The following is a 23,557-nucleotide window of genomic DNA, read 5'->3' as shown; positions in this document are numbered from 1 at the left end:
ATTATAGATGTTCGCGACACGAGATGCGTCATCTATGCGAAATTCTTCCTTAGCATCACAAAGAATTTTGATTAAATTATTTTTTACTAAACTAGCAAACGCTTCGTAGGTCAGGTGTTCTTCTATCTTGAGCGAATCTAGATTTGAAGGTTCAATGGCAGATAATCTCTTGAATTCTTCCATATTATAATCTAGACAAATAAATATTTAAATTACTATATATATATATATATATATATATATATATATATATATATATATATATATATATATATATATATATATATATATATATATACAGATTCAAACAAAGAATAAATGCAAATGGCTTTTGATAGGTTACACAACTCCCAGTAAGAAACCTCATGTAAACGAATTATGTGGACTTCACTTACAAAGTGTACGATACGGGTGTTATGGACCAAAACCATGTTTGAAGTGTGGGGTTAGGGTTAGAAAAGGAACGCATTTGTGTGTGCAATGTTGTTGTAAACAATACTGAGAGCTGAAACGATATTATGATTAAAAAATAACTCCGAAAATAATGACAAGATTATAAGAAAGGCTGAAGATTATCTCGCAAGATTGTCAAGCTGATGAAACTGACTAATAATCTCAAAACATGTAGGTAATATACCCATCAATTAGATACAATTTCTTATTTTCATGATTACGAGTACTATATACCGATCAGTTATAAAATCTGACTGCATTAAATTCTGTTATATATATATATATATATATATATATATATATATATGATTATGAACCAAAATTGTAAATCAATCACGAACGTGAAGATATATGACCTAACATACAAATTTATATTCTGAGTTCGATTTCGTAAATCAAGTAACTGGTCAGGAAGTTGAAATGTATCATTGATCATAGTGGATTATCACATCGCAAATAGACCGGTTTAATCGGTTCTTGTACGATCAAATATCCAGGACGTACCTTAGGTGTAAATGTATAAAAAAATATAACCTTGCTGAACCTCATTTGATTTTTCAAAATCGATTTGATAGCTGCCATCAGTTGTATCAAATACCAGATTGACTGAGATTGTTGCTGTAATATTAATAATTCCCAGTGAAATATGTCGGTCGCCACCGTACGGATCATTGTCGTGTTTGAGAATACTTACTGGTATTTTTCTTCATGACTCAACAGTTTTTGGAAGGTTTTCATTAGTTAACATCGCTGACTGATTTTTTTAGTTCGTCAGTTTTTAATTCTGGCATTACAAGTTTTGCTATCATCGACGTATTTCTTCGTTGCAGCGTCATCGCTTGATTCCGGTTCTCTAAGACCGGTAATTTTATTATTAGTTCTATTGAGAGAACCAGTCAGTGTATCACCTGCGGTTAATAAACGATCAATGATCTCAGTTATAATCAAGTTGTGGTTGCTGTCGACATAATTTGTGTTACCATGTCATCATCTAATTTTGGTTCTCTTACATTAATAAGTGCATTTTTACTCATATTCAGATTGCAGTACATAATATTTCTAATTCTTCTGATACTTCTTCTGATACGTCCAGCAATTGCACCATTGATTGATAGAACTATTTCCTCTGATTGTTTAATCTTACATTGTTTATTAGACACCACTAAGTTATGTTCCGTTGCATCTGGAACCCGCAGAATAATATCTGTCAACGGTATATTACTCGCCTTGTTTATCCTGCAAAACAACGATATCATTTTGGTCCAAATTTGCAAGACTCAAAAGATGATCGCGTTGATCCCTGACCTCGTCAAGGTTTGCATATTTAGATAAGTCGCCTTGTAGTTTGCCCTTAGCCTTACTCAGCGAAGATCTTCCGTAAATATCTACCATTATACTTTAAGATCTGTTTCAAATGTTGGACCGTCTGCTCGTATACTCGTGTACGACATCATGAGGTGGTATTGTTGATGATGACACAGCGTCGAGTACAGCAATTATTTCACGAACGCATATTGTCGGATCTGGTATTGTCTTTGTTGGTAAGGTTTAATACCAGACTGAGGTTTTATTGTATTTAGGTAATTTAAACATTCTTTTGATGGCGCTAATCCATACGAATAATAAAAAGTTCCACCTGAATCAATTGCGTATACAGCCCAATGAGTACCTGGGCCGAAACTTTAATAATGCCTGTTTTAATATTGTTTGGTTGTTTTGTTAATTGATCACGTATAAAAACACCTCTGAATCTTTTATATTTAATTTTCTAGCATCATTGAGTAAATCCAAATTTGACATAGGAAGATTCAGCGAAATTTCAGGACGTTTCGGACCTTTCCCGTACCAGTGAGTCGTTCTCGGCGATCTTAGACACTTTCCTTTCTTTAGAACTTTTTATTCCTTATCCTGTTGCTTTCTTTAATGACATCCCAGCTGCAGTTCCAACAATACTAAGTGCAGATGCTTTTGCAACAGCTGGAGTCGCTGCGGATATTAATGTTGGTATAGCTGCAAGAAGTGGAAATATACCACCTTTTGTAACCACGTCTTTAATGGCATCCGCAGAAAGATCAAATTTAACACCGGAATTTGATGGGTTGTCTGACCAGGAGTCAGACTGACACTAACATGAAGATATTACGTTATAAATATCATGGTCGATTTAACTACATGTTTTCCACTGAATCATCAATAATTCTCATTCGTCCAGCAACACCTTCAATCAACATTTTTTTTTCTGTGAGTATAACAGCGATTTCTCTGTAATTAGCTATAGCTCATCTTGCCATACGAGCTCGAAAGTGTATATCAACAACATATTGTAAAACTAAATCCAGGTGTTCCAGCGAAAGGTAATAGATCGGATATAAATTTATAATATCTAGTTGTGATATTTGTAAACCAGTGTCAAAATTTTATTCACGTAACAAGTACGATGACATGCACGTGCAACATGATTATTCTCAAAGTTCAATATTATGTCCTCAGCTGGTTCTTGATGACCGTATATGCTTAATGAAATTTCAGTAACACCAAGTTTTTCAAATATCATCATACTGCGTGTTTGCGAATTTACTCGTTCAGCATTTTGAAAAGCAATAAATGTATGTCTTGGTACAGAAACACCTTGCTGTGATGCAATATTCCATGTAAGTAAACCATTAACAGTACTTTGTACACTATATGTGGTCATCGTCAACCATGATAATGTTGATTTACCACCTGTGTTAACAAAATAGAGCAGCCGTTGTTCCTCAACAAGTGATGAAGTCATTACTGGCATTTTCCGCCAGTCAGAATTTCTAGTCGCTCAACATCGGCATGGGCATTATTGGGACATGTATTAATAAGACCACGTCCAGTTTTCGGACCAAAACATTTCTCACAAGCTTCATCATTTATTTCTTCTTCTATAGGTTCTCGTCCTTCCTCGCTTGTTTTATGTGCTTCTTTCTCCCATTTCCCTGAGACTGATTTCCATTCTTTATCTTACTTAGTGAACGTAATTCCTTCCTTTGTCTATTTTTTTTTAAATTCCAAATCTTCTTTTTCTTGTTCACTTTCTCGTTCAGCCTCTTTAAGTTTCGACCTCATTTTTGTTTCTCTTTGTTTCCTTGATTGTTTATCTTCGTCAAGTTGCAACTTCATTTCTTCTGCTTGTTGTCTCCTTTCAAGCATTGATCGCCTAATAAACGCATTTACTATCTGGTTTACAATGTTAAAATCAATAACATCTTCCTCAGCTCTGATTTGCTGAGTATTAGTAGCGATGAAATATATATCCCTAATCCAATCAGCATTTGTTAAACGTTTTAAGATATATTCGGGGTTTACATACTTATCTGATTCATGATATCCATGCTCGCCAACATCAAACATTTGGTATGGGTCTTTGATAGCGGCAGTACCTTGAGGCGTGACTTTGTCTGTAATGTTAAAGGTTGAAAGAGGTTGTAGTTGAACTTCAAGTTGTGTTTAAAGAGGTTGCTGGGGTGGTGGATGAGCTGCTTGAAGACGGCCAGCAATATCAACAAGCAATGTCTCAAGTGATTTTTGAGCCGCCTCAGTTGCTTTAACAAATTTCTTGTTTGGTTCGAGAATTGGTTTGCATAACGGTTATGTACCTTCTGCAAATTCCACTTGAGACCCCTGACGAGCTTACAATTTTCGTTTGGCAGAATCACGGACGGGAAGATATTTTTAAGCGCCTTTAATCGCTCTCGAGCTAATCTAGCTGTGTATGATTCCATTATTGATATGATAATGATTTGATCTCTCACACATTACAGCATCAGAGAATAAAAAAACAAACTAACCCAATTAGAGAAACTCTCGGTTTTAGTTAGAGGCTTCGGTTTGAAGTCATTAGCCTTGTATTTTTCATTTTTCGTAGAAAAGCTTTATTTTTCAAAAATGGACCTTCCAGTAAGTGGTTTGTTCACCCTATCTTCTGCTAACATAAATACTATAACCGTAATGTATAACATGTTTCTTACGATACAAAGAACTTATAGATTACTTGGTTTTTCATGTAATCTTGTATAATAAATGTGATGTAGATCTTAAGTCTGAAGCTATATTTAACCCATGCATAGATATATATATATATATATATATATATATATATATATATATATATATATATATATATATATATATATATATATATCCCTAGTCTACAATTGTAGTCCTTGGACTTGTTCTATAGTCTTAATAATGAGCAAGAAGATATTAACATTTACAATATTAGCTCTTTCCAATGCGTTGCATCCTTCCCATTTACTGTTTACATTTTAACAGTTTAGATCAAAGTATTCGGGATCATCGTTGATGTACTTGTTGGTCATCCAGATAAAAGATTAATACCACTCAATCCACCATATGTCAAAACGAGGTTAATATGGGGTAGCCTTTGAATGGTTAGAGAGGGTCAATGGTAACAAGTGTCTACGATAAATTTAGCATAAGGAAGGCATACTTTGAGCCATGCTTATTAATTATCTAGGAACTATTATACGTGAACGGCGTTTGGTGGTGCCAAGTAGGGCGACCCCCCCAGAACCCGGTCTTGAGGTGGGGGGGGGGGGGGGGGGCACTCGCTTCAGGCCAAAGGCCGTCCTTATGAGTTTGTCAAGCTATATTCTCCGGTAAATTGGAAACGCTTATACAGGCGGCACGTAATGCACGCAAAGTTGCGAAGTCAACTTAGTCAACTTCGATTTTTTTTTGTGAATAATGCAAAGCAATAAATTCGTGCACCAGATCGCGAAAGTTGATATAGTCTGGACATAATCAGTGTTTCCAGTAGCATACCAACCGAGATACCGATATTCTGGCCCCGCGCGGTCATGGTCGGCCCTAAGCCCCGCGTAATCCTAACGCCGCCTCTGCTATTATACCACAAGATTCTATTCCTAAACGTTTACTGTGTCGCGTAATCTCAACTGGATTACTTCAGGTATCTGTGTTGAATTATATGACCTAGATTTTATTTCATAAGATCCTGATATGTACAATGAACTGCATTAGCACTAGCATTAGCATGAAATTGAACTGCTCCGGTGGCCTAGTGGTTAGAGCGTCCGACTCGGATGCGGGAGGTCGTGGGTTCGATCCCCGGCCGAATCATACCAAAGACTTACAAAAATGGTACGAACATTTGCCTTGTTTTGCGCTCAGCATCAACAGGTTAGGACTGGTAGGCCTGGTGTCAGGATAATGTGGCTGGGTGAGACATCATGCAACATGTCTGCGGCATGAAGCCCCAGTGATAGACATCACTATAAACTGACACACTGCTGACATCGTAGCGATAAGACTGAAAAGCTGTTAAAGCTACGTTAAAAATCCAAATCACACATAGACAGCATGAACTTGACTCCTTTCAGCGTACCAACATGGTGTCATTTAGATTGTTCGTAATTACTTCAATATGCATCTATTTCTGAAATAGCCTTACACTCATGCACGGAACATCGCAAATTCCTGAAACTGGCAATAACTACAATGAAATGAACAATACGTCCACGCGTATCATTTGTTTGGCTCGAGCTTAATATGGCATATTGCGAAGTTTAAAAAATAAAACAAAACTGAAAGAAATAGAAAACATTGACTTTAAAACAAATATCATGCATCGGGTTAGTGCATACCGTATACCCAAGCCATGACCAAGCACTCGACTAAACTGAGGAACATGACGGACACACTAGCACAGTACCAGTCAAGGATCTGCAAAATATACACTCCGCCCTGAAATGAATCCCAAGATACAATGTCAGCAAGCATTAGTTTTGTAAGGATGGGTCAGCAATGAGAAGAATATATCGGTAAGTGTTGTCTTTTTTAGTAACACTCCGTAATCCATGTCCGTTTTAGACTTCAAATTATTATTGGATTTCTTGAAACTCACTGATACATCTCTGTATATTGTAGGATAGAAAAAAGCCAGTAATGCAAAGAAAGACTATGAGTTTTAATAAAGATCTTGCATTCCAAAACGAAAGTTAAATTTGGTTGTAACACTCTAGCATACATAAGATGTGACCTGATTGACATTAAAGCTGAATAATAATATTTCACAAGAGGCTTAATTAATGTCACGTTCTTGGATCTTACAGCATATCTATACATATGATTATTGCATTTAGATTTATCATTCTGGTCTTACAATTCCTATTTTGTCAACGACTGGAAATGTATAATGTTACAACTCAATTAATGCAACAAACCTATGCGTATTGGTTTAAAAATGATTGCATTTTACTTAGTCATTGGAACAAAGTGGTACATACTGGCTTGTGAAAGATGCATTGGTTTACTCAGAGAAACAAACTGTCTTATGAAAGATGCATTGGTTTACTCAGAGAAACAAACTGTCTTATGAAAGATGCATTGGTTTACTCAGAGAAACAAACTGTCTTATGAAAGATGCATTGGCTTACTCAGAGAAACAAACTGTCTTATGAAAGATGCATTGGTTTACTCAGAGAAACAAACTGTCTTATGAAAGATGCATTGGTTTACTCAGAGAAACAAACTGTCTTATGAAAGATGCATTGGTTTACTCAGAGAAACAAACTGTCTTATGAAAGACTGCATTGGTTTACTCAGAGAAACAAACTGTCTTATGAAAGACTGCATTGGGTTACTCAGAGAAACAAACTGTCTTATGAAAGACTGCATTGGTTTACTCAGTGAAACAAACTGATGTATACTGGTTGTTGAAAGATCGCATGAGCTTGAAGGTGACAGATTCAGAATATGATTCAAACTTTCATTTTGTTTTTTCCAGACACTTCTCCTCCATGCTCTAAGATATATCTTTCTAGAAATTAGTAATCCTTTTTAATTGTTTTGAAGCATTTTAGCTTTATTTCCCACCAACACTGCATTGTAAGTTTGCATTTAGTAATTGACTACGTACCTGTGTGACGCATACAAGACCGAGTGCAAACAACGTAACACACAATACAAGAGTTAGTGACATTTTTCTTTTCATCATATGCTTGGGAAAGCTGTCTTGAATTGCACTCGTAAGCGTCTGGACATGGACAATCTGAGATTAAAGACAGATATTAAGATGTAAAAGGAGATTTAAAAAAATGATTGTCGAGCAAGTAGAATAACTGTACTTATTTTGTATTTTGTCATTGACTTAATTTTTTCTAGACTGCAAAAGTGTTAATGGTTGTCGAAGTTACTCTGCATCGGATACTTGGAATTCACTATTATTTTATGGTAAAAGGTTTTGTCACTTTCCTGGTGACTACAAATTACAAATTGAATCACATCAATGAACACATTCTTCTGTGATAACAATAGACCCCTTTTACAATCCAACATTAGTTCGATTGTTACTATATATGAGTAACAGAACGTGAAATGGTCGTTGCCTAAGTTAAGAGTTTGTTTAACAGAGGCAACTGTATCAATAGATTTGACGGTATTTCCATTATGACATGAATGCTCGTTTATGTTTTTTACCTTTATTATTGAGGCTCACTAACATACCGAACTACACACACACACACACACACACACACACACACACACACACACACATACATACATACATACATACATACATACATACCTGTATGTGTGTGTTCGGATTTTTAACGTAGATTTAACAATTTTTCAGTCATATCGCTACGATGTCTGCAATGTGGCAGTTTATAGTGATGCCAAGTACTGGGGCATCATACAGCAGACATGTAGCATGATGTCCCACCCAGTTACATTATCCTGACATCAGGCCGACCAGTCCTAACACTAACCACTTAATGCTAACCTCCAAGCGAGGCAGCTGTTAGTACCATTTTTAATAAGTCTTTGGTATGCCTCGGCCGGGGATCGAACCCACGGCCTCCCGCATCCGAGGCGGAAGCTATAACAACTAGGCCACCGGAGCGGTCACATACATACATACATACATACATACATACATACATACATACATACATACATACATATATACACACACATACATACATACATACATACATACATACATACATACATACATACATACATACATACTTGCTTACTTACACACATATGGATGCACACCAGTACACAAATATTTACCTGACTGTCTATTCCCACAGTAAAAAGCATCAGGAAAAACAAGACAGACCACAGTTGGGGTATCGGAAGCTGCGAAAGAGCCTCTGGGTACACAATAAATGCTAGACCCGGACCTGAACAAGAAAAGTAGAAACGGAACGACAGAAAAATAATTAAATAAATAAAAGGAATTCATATTTAAAGAAACACAGGCATTTCCATTTATTTTTAAAGTCATTTTTATCACAGGTAAATAAATTACCTTTAAAGAGTTTTGGATTTACAATAGGTCAAAACGAAACGTATATATGAATGTTTGAAAAGTTATTCAATATCGCACATGCTGATGTTTTAAATGCGTTCAACAAATGTAAATATGTAAGGATACAGCAACCGCATCGTGAAAGATGTATACCGTAAATCCCGATAAATAATACCATTTGAATGTTTACTAAATTAATTAAAATCGCATGGGCTTATATTTAATTTGAGCAGTTCGATAGTAAAAGTGTAATGATAAAGTCAATTGAAAAGTTTGGGTGTTTATTCTAAAGAACAGCATTTACAAGAAAGCAAGAAAATTATTTAAGCTTAATTTACTTGTTTCCAAGAGTTTGAAAATCGGAATCAAAATTTAAGTTCATACTCATTCTGTCCATGAATCAGAGTTCAATGGCTTATGCTAGATATACGTACTAATGCATTTGCTAAAGTCTGAAGACAGCCGTATTTATTTAAGACAAATATTTTAACATGTTTTTAATAAATAATATGTTATTGTTATATTTGCAGGCTGTGCGAAAAACATCTAAATATTGTGACCTGTAAGTTGATGTTTGTTCAATTGATTCAGACAGAGCCTGAATAAAACTTGCTGCCTTTTATAGTGAATGTGTCCACCTTTAAGTTCCGATACTTACCTTGACTAACAACTGATTCAATTGCTACCTCGGTCTTGTAAGCCATGTGGCCAAGATTCACAAAGATAACACAACCGGCGAACAGACTTGTGACTGCGTCGATGATGGGAAGGACTAAGGCATCTCTGCAACAAAAATGACAACAATGACATAATATTTTTGATTAAACATTTGGTATAACATGATATCGAAATTGAGTATCGCACCTTGTAATATAATTAGAAATTTAAGGTAATTATACAAGATATCAAACTGAACCATGCTGTTGATAGACTCTGCTGTTTAACGCCCATTATATCGCACCTAATTTAATTACAATTACTCTTGCGATTCTAGACACTACTTTGGTATCCAATATCACATCCTTTCAGCTGCATTTTAACAAGTCAGACGTCGATGGGACCCTTAGATATTGTAACAATTTATAAATCGGAAACTTCTGTTATTTAATATAGATATTGCAAAGTCGTCATTGCAAAACACAATGTCAACGAGAAGAATTTAAGGAACATCTCACGTTGAAGGGTACATTCTTCCCGAAGGAACTTAAAATTAGACATCATGTAACAGGTATGCACAACTGATGCAAACATCATTGTATTTCATCATGATGACAATAAGTGACAGGCCTGTATGTAATACACATATGTGCATGATTTTGTATTTAGATTAAAACTTATATATATATATATATATATATATATATATATATATATATATATATATATATATATATATATATATATATATATATATATATATATATATATATATATATATAATAATAATAATAATAATAATAATGTTATAGCAATTATATTTACATAGCAACTTTTATATATTCTTTAATTTTCGAAAGAAAAGGTGCACAATTTGCTATGATGCTGTAAATAATAATTTTAACATTGAGTTTAAAATTTGGAATCTTCATCCTAAGTTACCGATTGTATCGGAATGGTACGATGACACCATGCTGCATTTTTTCTTATCAAACAATACAATCGCATTAGTCAATATTTTCTGTTCATGGCGTATCTCGTGTGTGTGTGTGAGAGAGAGAGAGAGAGAGAGACAGACAGACAGACAGACAGAGAGAGACCATTTCTGTATTTATTTGTATTGTCCCATCAGAATGATATTGCTGTAGCTCGAAACGTAAGGGGATTTTCTTTAACACACACGCGTAGTTTTCTAATATCCAGGCCAGTGTTCAGGAAACCCCTCAACGTGAGTGTACACGCAACTTGGACTTTTGATGGCAGATAATGACCAAACTGCACGACATCTTAAATGTTTCTACCTACAGTCTGCACAATTGAAGCATGATAGTAATTATGAACAACCATTACGGGTAAATGGAAATATATATACCCATTTAAATGACAGATACAATATTTGAGTCTGAGTGTACATTTAATAAGGAATCAGGCCCCGAGACTCCAAAACAAACTCAGATATAACTAAGAATTATGACGCCTGATTAATCAATGACATTTATCTTAGTCAAGCAGATGTCTCATTTTTGTGTGGAGTCTGAATGTGAGGGTCAGAATCGTGTGAAGTCTCTGGACTTGGTTTTCAGTATGTTGCTTTATTCTTTCCAAAGTATATGGTTACAGAGAAGCAAAGGGTGAGAATTTTCAAATACCTCTGAATATTGTTGTGGAAGTTATTGTAGCTAGCAAGAGTTGCGATTCCGCCCCATCCTATTCCAGTTGAGTAGAAAATCTGAACTGCAGCATCACCCCAGACCTTCAAAAATACAGAAACCATTTTTGGATTTGAAGTTGCTAAAATGTTAAAATGTTAGAAAGAGCATAATCGGTGTATTATTATATAAACATTATTCCTAAGATGAAATCGACTGAATAAGATCGTGAACAGCTCTCATTTTAATCTCTTTAATTCGGGTTCATAATAACTTGCTGAACAGTCACATACAGGTATTCAGTTGAATTGAACGCTATTCATAGTTAGGGTCACGGCATTTGGTTTGAGATTTGAATATTACGCTCGATTAAAAACTATTTAATTCGTTGTGGAAGATTATATCCGATTGTTACTCGAAATCGGTTTTCCATGACTCTAAATTTCAAAGATATCATTCGCAGCAACACAAAAGCGTTAATGACGCTATATTAGAGCTTATAGACAGTACTTTCAATTTGAAAAGCAATCTTGAGTTTGATCAAAATGCTGGCAACAAGACTGTTTAGTATTATTTCACAGTCAGAATTCGTGTCTTCTAGGTACCCTGGTGTAAAGCCGAATTCAATATATGCAGTCCACATGTATAAATTATATACGACAAAAAACAGAGTTGTACAAGTTATAGAAAAGCTCCGATGTTGAATGAACAATTTTGGAAATACTCCCAGTATGCCAACAATGTTTGAAGCCTGTTCTCGGGCAGAAACAACATTTTTTCTAACGCGGGCAGTAACGGATAATCACACATGCTGCTTTCCTATCAGTTCTAACAGAACTTAGATCTTGATCAGGGGACTCATCATCAATGGATAATCATGGATGTTATTATTTTCATTGACAATATTTACTGTCTGATATTATAAGGTCACGAGTTAATTTGCAATGAAACACTTGCTTAAGACTGAATTATGAAGCTTAACATTTTATGTTTTTAAAAACAAGAGTTAGCGAAGAGGGGATGGGTACCTTATATCCATATCCAATAGAAAAGAACTGCATAATGTGCATTCCTAAAATGTGCCGAGCAAGCAAAATTTAAATTTAATACATTAAGTCTCTTCTGGCACCTGATTTTATTCAATGACAGACACGGTACAGTTCATATTACTCGACGGGTCTCGGATTTAGACAAGTGCACCGAAGACAGTAACTTAAGAAATACAATCATTGATTACGATATTAACTCAGGAGTTTATTTGTCGTTCGCATCTATGGGAAATACAAAGATGACTACATTAAAGTCTGTCTTACGTCTGGCGAAAAACACATTTATTCAGAGCCGGATCGTGGGAGGGGGAGGTCTGGAGTCTCAGGTACAAACACCCCGCTATAAAATCTGCAAAAGCGGTACACACACAAAAGTAAGTCACTTCTCACTTGAAATTTGTCCATTATTTTATTATTGCGCAATTTTATTTGGTGATACTCAGACTTTGAATAAATATAAAATAGATTTTTGTTTTGGAGCAGCCAGGGCCCTTTTGAAATTTGCAACTCCTCTCCTCCTTCCACACTCTCCGAAACACTTGACCTGATCTGACCATAGCCGTTGTGGACTAGTCAAAGTAAAAGGTCATTGAAAACATTTATTTTACTAAGGACCTCGCTTATGATATGTTAATATAAATGAATGCATACTAATATAAACAATTAACTATGACCAGTGTAAATAGACCACTGGAAGGTAATATCATCATTTACATATTGATAATACAATGGGTTGTTCAAGTAAAATGTTGCTACACAAATAGTAATCGTCTTTACCGGTCTTTATCATTTCGACGAAAGACAATTACTTTTGCCTATTATCTCCCCTTGCCACGCCAGGTGTAGCAAGAGTTTAGCCTGAGCGAGATACAAACGAGTATGTTTGCATGGCAATGTAATTGGGAGGGTAAATTAATTGGGTAAGTATTTTCGGTGAAACGGAACTTACTTTAAAATGTGCTTTCTCCTTCAAATACGTTCCCAGATCCCATTAACGTTAGGATAATACGTAAATAGAGACAGAATTCTGAGCATTCGACCTCTACCTCCGGTATCCTTGTAGGGAATGATGTCTGGATAAACCGTTCTCCTCATTACATAAGCTACACATGATATGGTCACTTGATCTGCGACCGCTACCGGTTAAGAAGATAATTATTGAAATCTTCTTACCCACATAATTTCATTGGCGATTCCAGCGAAACTTATAGGCTGTATTGATTGTATTTTTGGGGTCTGGTGGTTATTTGGAATTCCGCCAAAGTACCAACGTACCTACCAGACTCAAGGTGTGTCTCTTTGAAGCGAAATAAAATATCTGAGAGAAATACTCGAGAAGGTTGACTATGATTGCCAGCAAAAGGCTCTTACTACATATCGGATGAAAGGCTACGTTCAAACGCTAGACTCGTAGAGATCGCTCTAATCGCATGAGCGGCAATCTTTATGAGGTGATTCTGATCTTTTATGAAACCTCTGAGTACGCTGAGGTTATAACCCATTTCAGACACAAAGTAAGGGCTTGAGGGACGATATCCTGTTTCCCGGCTTTCACCGGAAGAAAGAAGCGCTTGCACATTAGGCGGATAGGAAGGGGTAAGTTAACATCTAGGGTCAAGAGACATGAAGGCGGAGAAACTTGGTTCATTGCCGCCTCTGTAAGGCTGCCTTCTATCATCATTAGGCTGTTGTCTCCTGGCATTGGGCTGGGATCTATATTGTACACTTGACTGAATACATCCTTTGTCCCAAGTCCGTTTATCGTCCAGCCGCAGTGGCGGTTGATTATTGTTTAGAAAAGCATGCGTGTATGACCAACGTGTTGAGGCGGGGGCGACAGTTCCTGATCTGCCTTCCTCCGCACTTCCTTACATTTCAATCCAAATAGTGACGTTGACCCAAAAGAGGTCGTTCGTATAGCTAGGGTACAATGAGGCTTGAGTGAAGTGGACCGCAGACAAACATCTCGTCGTATCATGTCTAAGTTGGAACAGTGAACTGTCGCCTCCCAAGTGTTGCCATTGTCGATTTTATTCGCGAGTCAGAGAGTTGCCAAAGAGGCCAAATATAGTATTGAAGACGAAGCGACTTAGGTCCGGAAAAACACTGACGCTGCATGGAACGCGCTTTTGTCCAATTTATAAAACAGTGGAGCGGACATTAGAACTGCTGCTAGATTATTGTCAAGGGCCGGTACGTCAGCACTGAAGGTGACTGAGAGAGTTTGAATCTGGTGTCTGAATCCCCTGAGTCACCCATTGTACTCGAGATCCGGTAAGTGATCCCCTATTTTCCGAATTGGGGTAAGAAGTCTCTTCCTCTTCGTAGACCTTTATAAACTTGATTAGTGGTAGGAGGTGGACGGCATTCCGGAGTTGCCAGCACTGTATGAATTTCTTTGACTACGGCCTTAAAGCTGAATTCAGTCTGTTCCATGGTCTGTTCTATGGTCGGATCTGAGTACAGCTGATTTGTAGGAGTATTGTTGCAGCGAAAACTCAATTCCAAGATCTTTAACAATGTCACTAACTTTCCCTTCTGGATCAGCGGTGAACACATGGATGTCTGGCACTGCCGGAATATTCGGTTGGTTTGCCTGGCGTATGATCGGCCTGGATGGTGACAATATAGATGATGGTCTAGTTATCACCGGAACAGGCCACGACATGGGTCTGTCTGGCTGGACGGACATATTTCCCACTGAAATCTCTGTCATAATAAAGATATGTCTCCCAAGGGACGGATAAACTGATGGATCTGTAGCTAAGATCCCATAATTCCTAGTTGATCGGAACGTTTTTGTCCCAAACCTTCCAAAGCTGTGACGGCTGGATGGCTTGCGACGGCGATTCTGTATTATAAAATGGATCCACATATGCTATTGGAGTTACGGCTAAACATAATTCAAGAGTCATGGTTGTCTTTCTTTGCTTTGAACATTTTGCATTTCATGCATTTAGTTGACATTTCTACCGAACAACTTAAGAAGACAAATAAGCCTGAATTAGCAATTCAGCATGTTACTAACTCGCTAATATCACCCACGTTACAAAAAGACTAACCAAAACGTAGCATCACCCTAACTGGTAAATGACAGCATGAGTTCAGGGATAGTGTGTTAGAACGTGGTTTAAAATTGACGGAGTCCGTAAAGGTAACAATGTCACTTGAATTTCGAACAAACAATAAAAATAATGTGTACAACCTGTTGAAGAATGATTGTCCAACATACAAAATTCAAATTCAAAATTTGGTGGTCAAATTTTAACATTAAATGCTTGGTTTATTGGAAGTATAATGTACGTTGTTATCGGTACAGCAGAAAAGCTTAAAAACTAGCGTCAGCTGGTGATGGCAGGCAAGCTAATGGGTTATTGCTCTTTGTTTGCTTGAGATAGACAGGAAAGAAGGCTGGATTCTATATATATATATAGAGAGAGAGAGAGAGAGAGAGAGAGACAGAGACAGACAGACAGACAGACAGACAGACGGACGGACAGAGATGGATTGATAACATCTGTTAACATTGACTTGGTATTAACATTAAATACAAAATGCGCTGTTTGAGGAGAATCAATGCGATGTGTGGAGGGGGTTAAACAACTGGGCAAGCAGTCAGTTGAATGAAAGCTCTGGTGGGTGGACCATAAGGTGGAATTCCTCCACTTTAATTGTGTCCAAGACACAAGTTTAACCATAGAGCTGTAAAGAAACAGTACATTAGGAAACCATCGATTTCTTTTGCACTCATTATTTATAGTAAGTTGAAGAGGGAGAGCCCGCTCCGCCCTGTCTACGGTCTCTTCGAATAAGAAAAGTTTATACATGTGGTCCCTGTTGTGCACATTAATAGAACTAGATTGTGTTTAACCCAGAATATCAGCATGACCCAATTTATCAATGTTGGTCTCAGCAAAGCACAGAGAATCAAACGTTGATATCAGTTTTATTATTAAAGGTATTATTTTTATCGATCATGGGGAAAGAGGTTCAGTTATTAATTGGCGTCTATCACATTCCTAAAGGTTTGAAAGACCGATGAATTTTAAATCAGTCTAAGTCATTGCACTCTGAAATAAGTCTTCGGGAGTTTTCATTGTTTGCTTGGGTGCCATTGTGGAGAGTACGGAAAATCTCCTCATTCTGTTATGATTACGACTTATCATCATTCCGCCTCTTTACCAGCTACAAAAGTTGGCAGAACAACTGTGTCAAACTCTCTAAGGTGAATACAGATTTGAAAGTATCCGAGTTCTGAAACCCTCCAGGTTTTTAGTGAATTCATTTCGGGGTCCTCTTTGGAAATTATACAATTATCTGTTCTGGCTTTTCGTTTTGTTTATCCCAGCATGTGTATCGGAGACTCGGTAGGAAGTCGATTTTCAACCAGAGCTAACAGAATAGTTAGACAAACAATACTCCTGTTATATCGAAATTTGTTGATTCAGTTTGTAACAATGGGAGCTTTTTTATTAAACTCGTAGGTAGAATAATGTTTCTTAAAAATGTATTGGGAGTTTCTTGAAATAGTTAAACTATTACCGTCACTGATTTTAGCGCCTCCCATCTCGGCACAATGTAATATTTGAAGCCGTCCCAAGCTCCCGGCAGAGTTACTCCTCTTATCAGAAGAACAAGCAACAATACATATGGAACGGTGGCAGCGACATACATTACCTGCGATAGGAAATAAAACAAATAAAATAATTTTAGCATACATATGAAGTTGATATTGTATGAAGGTAAATTAAATCTATAATAGTTTCCTTTGGTCAGGTTTCGGGTCTTTTGTATACTAGGTAAACATCGTTGTTCTATCTCAAAATTAGACCAAGGAAACAAACGTTATTATTTGGCCCAACTTCACTGAATTTTCAAACTTGAAGAAAAGAGTTGATAAGGCATGACGACTATTACGTGGCTCTGAAACCGTCTAGAATAATGGATCTTCCCTGACAAAAAAATGTAAAGCTTTTTCTCAGGAGTAGGTAGAGTGATATAAATATAATGGATACTACCTGTAAAAGAATGTAATTTCTCTAGAGTAGATAGAGTGGGATACATATAATTCATTATTTTTCGAGCGGATCCATTTCTTTTTATAGAATTTGCTGTTGCTAAAAAAAAAATAAAAAAAACGTGTTTAACAATCCAGTGAACGTTGAACCTTCTCTGGACAGATTTTAGCCCAATGTCCTATTAAGACTTAGACATCGACGAAATATACCTTTGCACAAAAAGAGATGCAAATTGATTACTACGAAACTGAATAGATAGATAGATAGATAACTGTTCCTACTGACCTTTCCAGAAGATTTGATGCCCTTGATAAGACTTAAGAAGACCGCCAGCCAAGCTACGAAAAGACATAACATGAGCTCCCAGCGGACGATTCCAATATTTTCAATCCCAGGGGTCAATTGTAATACTTTCCACCTTCAAGGAGATGTCATGAATAAGACAAAAAAGAAGTTAAAGGGGAGTTTGTATTATTAATGTCATTGGTATGTTTTATATATATATATATATATATATATATATATATATATATATATATATATATATATATATATATATACCATTCATATCTTAATTCGTAGATATAGTACGCTAGACACGAATACTGTCTTTTTAGGAACTGAGGGGTGACAAATTATAATTGATCTCAAGAGAATTTACGTGTGACAGATGTTTCTCATTATTTTGTTGTTACTATTCTGATTTTTTGCCATAGTTCTACATAGAGCTGGTGACATTTTCATGTTCTGTCAAAATATAAATATGAATGACAGCAAATCATGGAACCGTTCCCAAACAAGTAGACTTGTTTTCTGCAGGTTTGACAAGTGTTTGATTTGCACTGCTTACGTCCGTGTCTACCTGTGCTTCATATTACGTCGTGCCATTGTAACAGGTACAATATATATGGATAGTCATCAATATAAGTCACGATACTTAATTTGTATATAGTTTAGTAATTTTGAATCTACATATTTTTTCAACCTAAATCCGTGGAACACTAAAATTGATCCTCTCATGTCAGAAAAAATACGGCCGTCAAATCTGCGTGGATCTAGAAATAATCTATATCAGCTGCGTTATTTCTTCTACATATAACGAACTTTCATTACCATATCAACAAATTATTAGTGAAAATGCCAGTATTTTGTCATCCTTTACTAATATGAGTAAATCTGAGATTAAGAACATGAACCAAATTGTGTGTGTGTGTGTGTGTGTGTGTGTGTATATATATATATATATATATATATATTATGCTAGAAAATGTTTCATTAAATACATGTATTAAACACAGAAGACATTGAAAGGGGAGTTTAGTTTGATCTGTGTTACGAGTTTCGGTTACACAAGACAACTGGGATTTGTATATTTGCAAATTTCTATAAAGTATAGTTTCAATAGAAGACCAATCCTATTGAAACCCTTTCCGTATATATACCCTCTATTATTTGTTATTATCTGACCTTTATCCACCACTCGCATTTAACTCTGACTAGTACGGATGGGACGATAGTTTTGTGAACCTTATCTCCCTTAAGTTTCCGTAATATTGTCTTCTACACAAACGTCAAGTATCGTTTTGATTTCGATTTGATCAGATGCATTCAAAATGGACTTAAGATAGTTGGAGAATGAAACACGCAGTACAGTACTCACTCCCAAAACTCCTCAGTCGATGTTTTGCCCTTAAAATAGGCCATATCTGTGATGTTAGAACCATTTCCACCGAACAAGGTTGGATTCTTGTCATTGGAATGATTTGAAGGTGACACAAGATTTTGATCTTTGTATTCTCCTGTGTCCATCTCATCTGAAGAGTTTGTGTAGACGTATTTCCCATTAAGGGCGTTGAGTGTGGTACTATTTACCGCATCCACGTGCACCTTACTCCGCTGGTAACAAAAGGGAGTATTCCAATAATTATCGCATGTGCTCCACGGTAAAACAGAGTTGAAAGACATGACGAGATAGTATAATGTCCATGCTATTATCACATTGTAGTAGATGGAAACTATTCCGGTCAAAGTAATCATTCCGTACCAAACTCCTGAAAATGCACACAATAATTAAACATATTACACAAAATATTACAAGGGTGTTCCAGTTAACTAACTTAATTGTATTTTTGTTGTTATTTACATTTAATTTGTATTACATGCTTGACCTTTGTCAGAAATTGAGGGCAGAGGTTTTCTCTTCTCGTGTATTTCCTAAAGATTTTAAGTTATAAATAGATTGTTCACTGGTATTTTGATTCAAGGTCATATCTTATTTACAGAGTGTTCTGGAAATCTATGTGTGACTAACATGCTCAACACTTTTGTGGTGTCTTAAATCCATTGAAATTAGTAAGCAATAATGATATAAGCAAAATGTCTTCATTCCGTTTTATGTTCAGTTTGTGAAAATATGTAATGTTTTGTTAAGATATAATTTGAGAGGAATCATTTAGTTAGATTATTCAATGGAATTGCAAAGTACTCGATGACTTTCTGGACTAAAACAATATTCTGTCATTATTGCAAAGTCAGTAAAAGACTGGATTATATCTTTGCGATACATCAGTACTATTGTTATATGGTCCTATTCAAGACTATAAATTCACAATATAGTATGTTCCTCTTAAATGTTCACTTCGTAATATAAAAAAATAAATTGTTTGTTGATTTTACTAAACTTGTTGGTTTAGTGCATTTCTGTTACTTCGTTTAAGACCATAGAGTAGTAACATATATTGATGTCATGAAGAGAATAAACTAGATTTAATCGTACATCTTTACAAATTAAATTGTTACATATCGTCACAATAATCAAAGTTGTGATATGTAATAGACATTAGGAACACACAAACGATCGGATCTAACAATAGCATTGAGTCTTTCCACGTTGAGGCTTAAATGATATCTTTCTACAGTAGTAACTGTGCGCTCTCTCTCTCTCTCTCTCTCTCTCTCATACAAGAGCCAATAGATGGTAATGGAGACCATTGAGATATTGTTAGCAAGGTAACTGCCACTTGTAACAGTCGTGAGCATTAATACTTCCTCTCGTTTGTGGTAAAAGGCGCCCCTCAAGGTTGAAACAAGATTTTGAAACACAATCAGCTACTATGCTTAGTCCGACCTAGTAGCAACTTCTTTCCAAGCAGGACAAATATAGCATCCAATTGAGCACTGAATGTTAAGTATTCACTATTTGACATTAAAGCTACTGTGTCATATCATACCAGCGAGTTTGCAATATCTTTGTTACGTCGGAATATAATTAACTTCTTTCAAGCATATTTGAACATAATATTACCTAAAGCACTGTTCGTAAATGACATACATTTAAATGAATATAGCTAATGTATTTATTCATTAATATCATCACGATCTTCATAGACGGGTATACGTATTCCAACTTGCAAATATTGTAGTGCAACACGCTATAAAAGTAGATTGTGAAGAATAAATCTTAGTTTCTACCAGTCGTACTTGTTTCATGTGTTGGCCTGGCTTCATTTTACTCTTCCACTTAATAACCGACAATTTAGTAGAAAATTAATCCGCATATGATTTTGTAGAGATCCATTATGGCTGCTGCTTTTTTGTGGAAACGTGACAGCTTCCTATAACATTTGTTTCTACTTGTGTTAAAATAGCCATACTCAATGTACTGGAATGTAAAGCTCACACTGAATATGTCTATATTGTCACAGTACATTGCTTTAAATGCCCCTGATTTCTGCATCAACTCACCCTTAAACAAAGGACAGCAAATCCACACTCTACCTGGACCTAAATTTGAGAACTGAGCGTAGGACATCTCTAACAAGAACATCGGTAGCGAGCACACGACCATGAAAAAAAAATATGGTATAAGGAAGGCACCTGAAAATAAATATGAACAAATTCGATACATTTCCTAGATCATATATTCTGGTAATTCCATCTTTATTGCTATAAATTTCTAAAACTATTTGAAAAAATATCAGTTATATAAATGAAGCGTATGAGTCAATATTAACTAATTTTCATAATGTTTGGAGGCATGTCGGGACAAAATATCGTCAAAGTTTTCATCACAGAAGTTTGTACAAAAAAAACAGCATTATTTATGACACTTGTATACCATTGGATTGGACAAAGTGGTGAAACTTTGTGATAAAGATATGTTACAACAATGTTACTTGCTTCCATTTGCATGTCACATGAGGCTACGGATTAGGTATTCACACGTTTTCATATTGCTGTCTTGGTTGAGAGCATGGTGATACGGAATCAGAGCACAGCATCGTTTACCTACTTCAGATAACTTTGTTTCTTTCATGAGTAAAGTAATTGATTGCTACATGATGAAATCGAATTATCCAAAATGCTTACTCAATGGTACAGACAAGACAAAATTGAAGCGAACCCTCTCTCTGTCTCTCTCTGTCTCTCTCTCCCTGTCTGTGTGTGTGTGTGTGTATATATATATATATATATATATATATATATATATATATATATATATGTATATGTGTGTGTGTGTGTGCGTGTCTGTGTATTTGTTTTTGTATGTATTTGGAGAGAGAGAGAGAGAGATCGCGTTAAAATTATATTCTGCAAAATTAAGTAGAAATGATAAAAATGGACATGCGTATATAATCAGTAATTCAATAATACGGTGAGCATTTGATCTATACCGCATGTGTTGTTGTTCTGATGATAAATATGCATGCCTGCATATGCTATTTATTAAGATAAACAACATATATTCTATCCTATCATGAGCCATACGGTAACTGAACGTATAACAGACTGACATCTGGCTCGGAATGACCTTCAATACTTACGAAAAAACAAAGACGACTTACCACCTCCATTTCTGTAGCAGAGATACGGAAACCTCCAAATATTTCCCAGACCAACAAGACATCCGATGCAGGAAAAGATAAATTCAAACCAGTTTTTCCAGTTTCCCCTCTGCGGCATTCTTTACATGTGGCAGCAGCAAATCTACCTGATAGCATAAATTCTAAATATTTGAACTTGAAAACTTTTAGCTATTAAGTTATTTGTAGCAATGTGGTTAGTCTCTCAAAACGGCGAATGACGAATACTGTTCATATTCAAAGGTATGGCAAGACACGATACATGGTCAGACCTAAAATAAATTTGGCTCTAAATCCATATCATTGCCCGAACAATAAGTTTCTGGACTTCTAAATATATATATATATATATATATATATATATATATATATATATATATATATATATATATATATATATATATATATATATATATATATATATATATATATATATATATATATATATATATATATATATATATATATATATATATATATATATGCATACCATTATCAAATAAATAATCTCAAGATAGACTTATAAACCTGAAATTAAATCAGGCATATTGTTATGTATAGTTGATTTAATTATATCTGATTTAATTGTTTGTAAGTTTTGTAATCTTTTATGGAATTTTTGAAAATTTCATTATGTCAAGATAATGTAGTTCTGTTTGTTAGGAACTTGATACTTCTTTTTCAAAAATAATTTCACCTTGACTGTCCGTTTTAGTAAACACCAGGTGTTGACCTAGATCCTGACCTTGATTCAAAATTAGTAGCATTTTATTTTAAAATGATTGTTTTTTGTCCAGCTCATGATGGGACTACGTAATTTAATACGTAAACAATTTTTTAAATTTTATTTCTTAGAGTAAAATGATTGGTTTTCATCAGGGTCATGTTAAGCGTACATGATATGAACACGATCACTTGACTCCCCGTTTCGATTTTGCAACTGGAGGATTTTCGAAACTGCGGTTTAGAATACTATAGAACCTTTGCTTTGGAGACATAATCTCAGTTGGGCTTTTTCTTTACAGTGAAAGGTGTCTTGTCGTTTGGAGTTATTTTAAATTACTTGGATTCAAAAGGATTGATTCTTTTTTCTGGAAAATGCGTGTGCACATGGGAAATACTTGAACTAAGATAGTGCTTATAAAAATTTATTCAGATTTCCAAAACGGAAGTAATATTTATTGTTTCTACTGTAGAACTATAGACTTAAACACTGCAGGTTACAACATACGTCATCGTCTTCTATCTTGGAGTCTTCTCGGGACTCGAAATTGAAATCGTTAGAACGTTTTATTCTTGGAACTTTAAAAATTTTATTCGTGGATTTTTTTTTTAAATTGTGGATTATTTTTGGATTTCATTCTTAAAACCTGTAAGTTCATATCTTTTGATCTTTACAGAAGTTTTCCAGGGAAATAAATTATTGTAGTTTTCAAGGTTTGTTGTTTTCCGTAACATAAGAATATATGTGTATGGATTAACAAATTTTTTTAAACTAAATAATTTAAGCTATTGGTACAGGTTGTAAGATGGCAAT

The 23,557-nt window shown here is 35.4% G+C and overlaps 1 protein-coding gene across 6 annotated transcripts in view; it reads right to left on the bottom strand.

Moving 5' to 3' along the window:
• LOC149781625 (sodium- and chloride-dependent glycine transporter 2-like) overlaps positions 1 to 23,557 on the bottom strand; it is an 87,033-nt gene that overhangs the window by 8,130 nt on the left and 55,346 nt on the right. For all 6 annotated transcript variants that reach the window (XM_089935675.1, XM_089935679.1, XM_089935678.1 and 3 more), the window contains exons 3-12: positions 22,003 to 22,148; positions 20,903 to 21,034; positions 18,819 to 19,209; positions 17,444 to 17,576; positions 16,683 to 16,817; positions 11,092 to 11,195; positions 9,444 to 9,568; positions 8,545 to 8,657; positions 7,382 to 7,513; positions 6,108 to 6,207 (exon numbers count right to left, since the gene is read on the bottom strand). In XM_089935675.1, coding sequence (XP_089791801.1) covers positions 6,108 to 6,207; positions 7,382 to 7,513; positions 8,545 to 8,657; positions 9,444 to 9,568; positions 11,092 to 11,195; positions 16,683 to 16,817; positions 17,444 to 17,576; positions 18,819 to 19,209; positions 20,903 to 21,034; positions 22,003 to 22,120 — 1,483 coding nt within the window. In that variant the 5' untranslated portion in view covers positions 22,121 to 22,148. The remainder of the gene's footprint in view (positions 1 to 6,107; positions 6,208 to 7,381; positions 7,514 to 8,544; positions 8,658 to 9,443; positions 9,569 to 11,091; positions 11,196 to 16,682; positions 16,818 to 17,443; positions 17,577 to 18,818; positions 19,210 to 20,902; positions 21,035 to 22,002; positions 22,149 to 23,557) is intronic.

Source organism: Sinohyriopsis cumingii, chromosome 15 (assembly GCF_028554795.1).
Source record: "Sinohyriopsis cumingii isolate HCF-2022 chromosome 15, ASM2855479v2, whole genome shotgun sequence".
NCBI classification, from domain to species: domain Eukaryota; kingdom Metazoa; phylum Mollusca; class Bivalvia; order Unionida; family Unionidae; genus Sinohyriopsis; species Sinohyriopsis cumingii.
The sequence above is the reverse complement of the archived record's forward strand: the minus strand, read 5'-3'. Positions and strand labels throughout refer to the sequence as shown.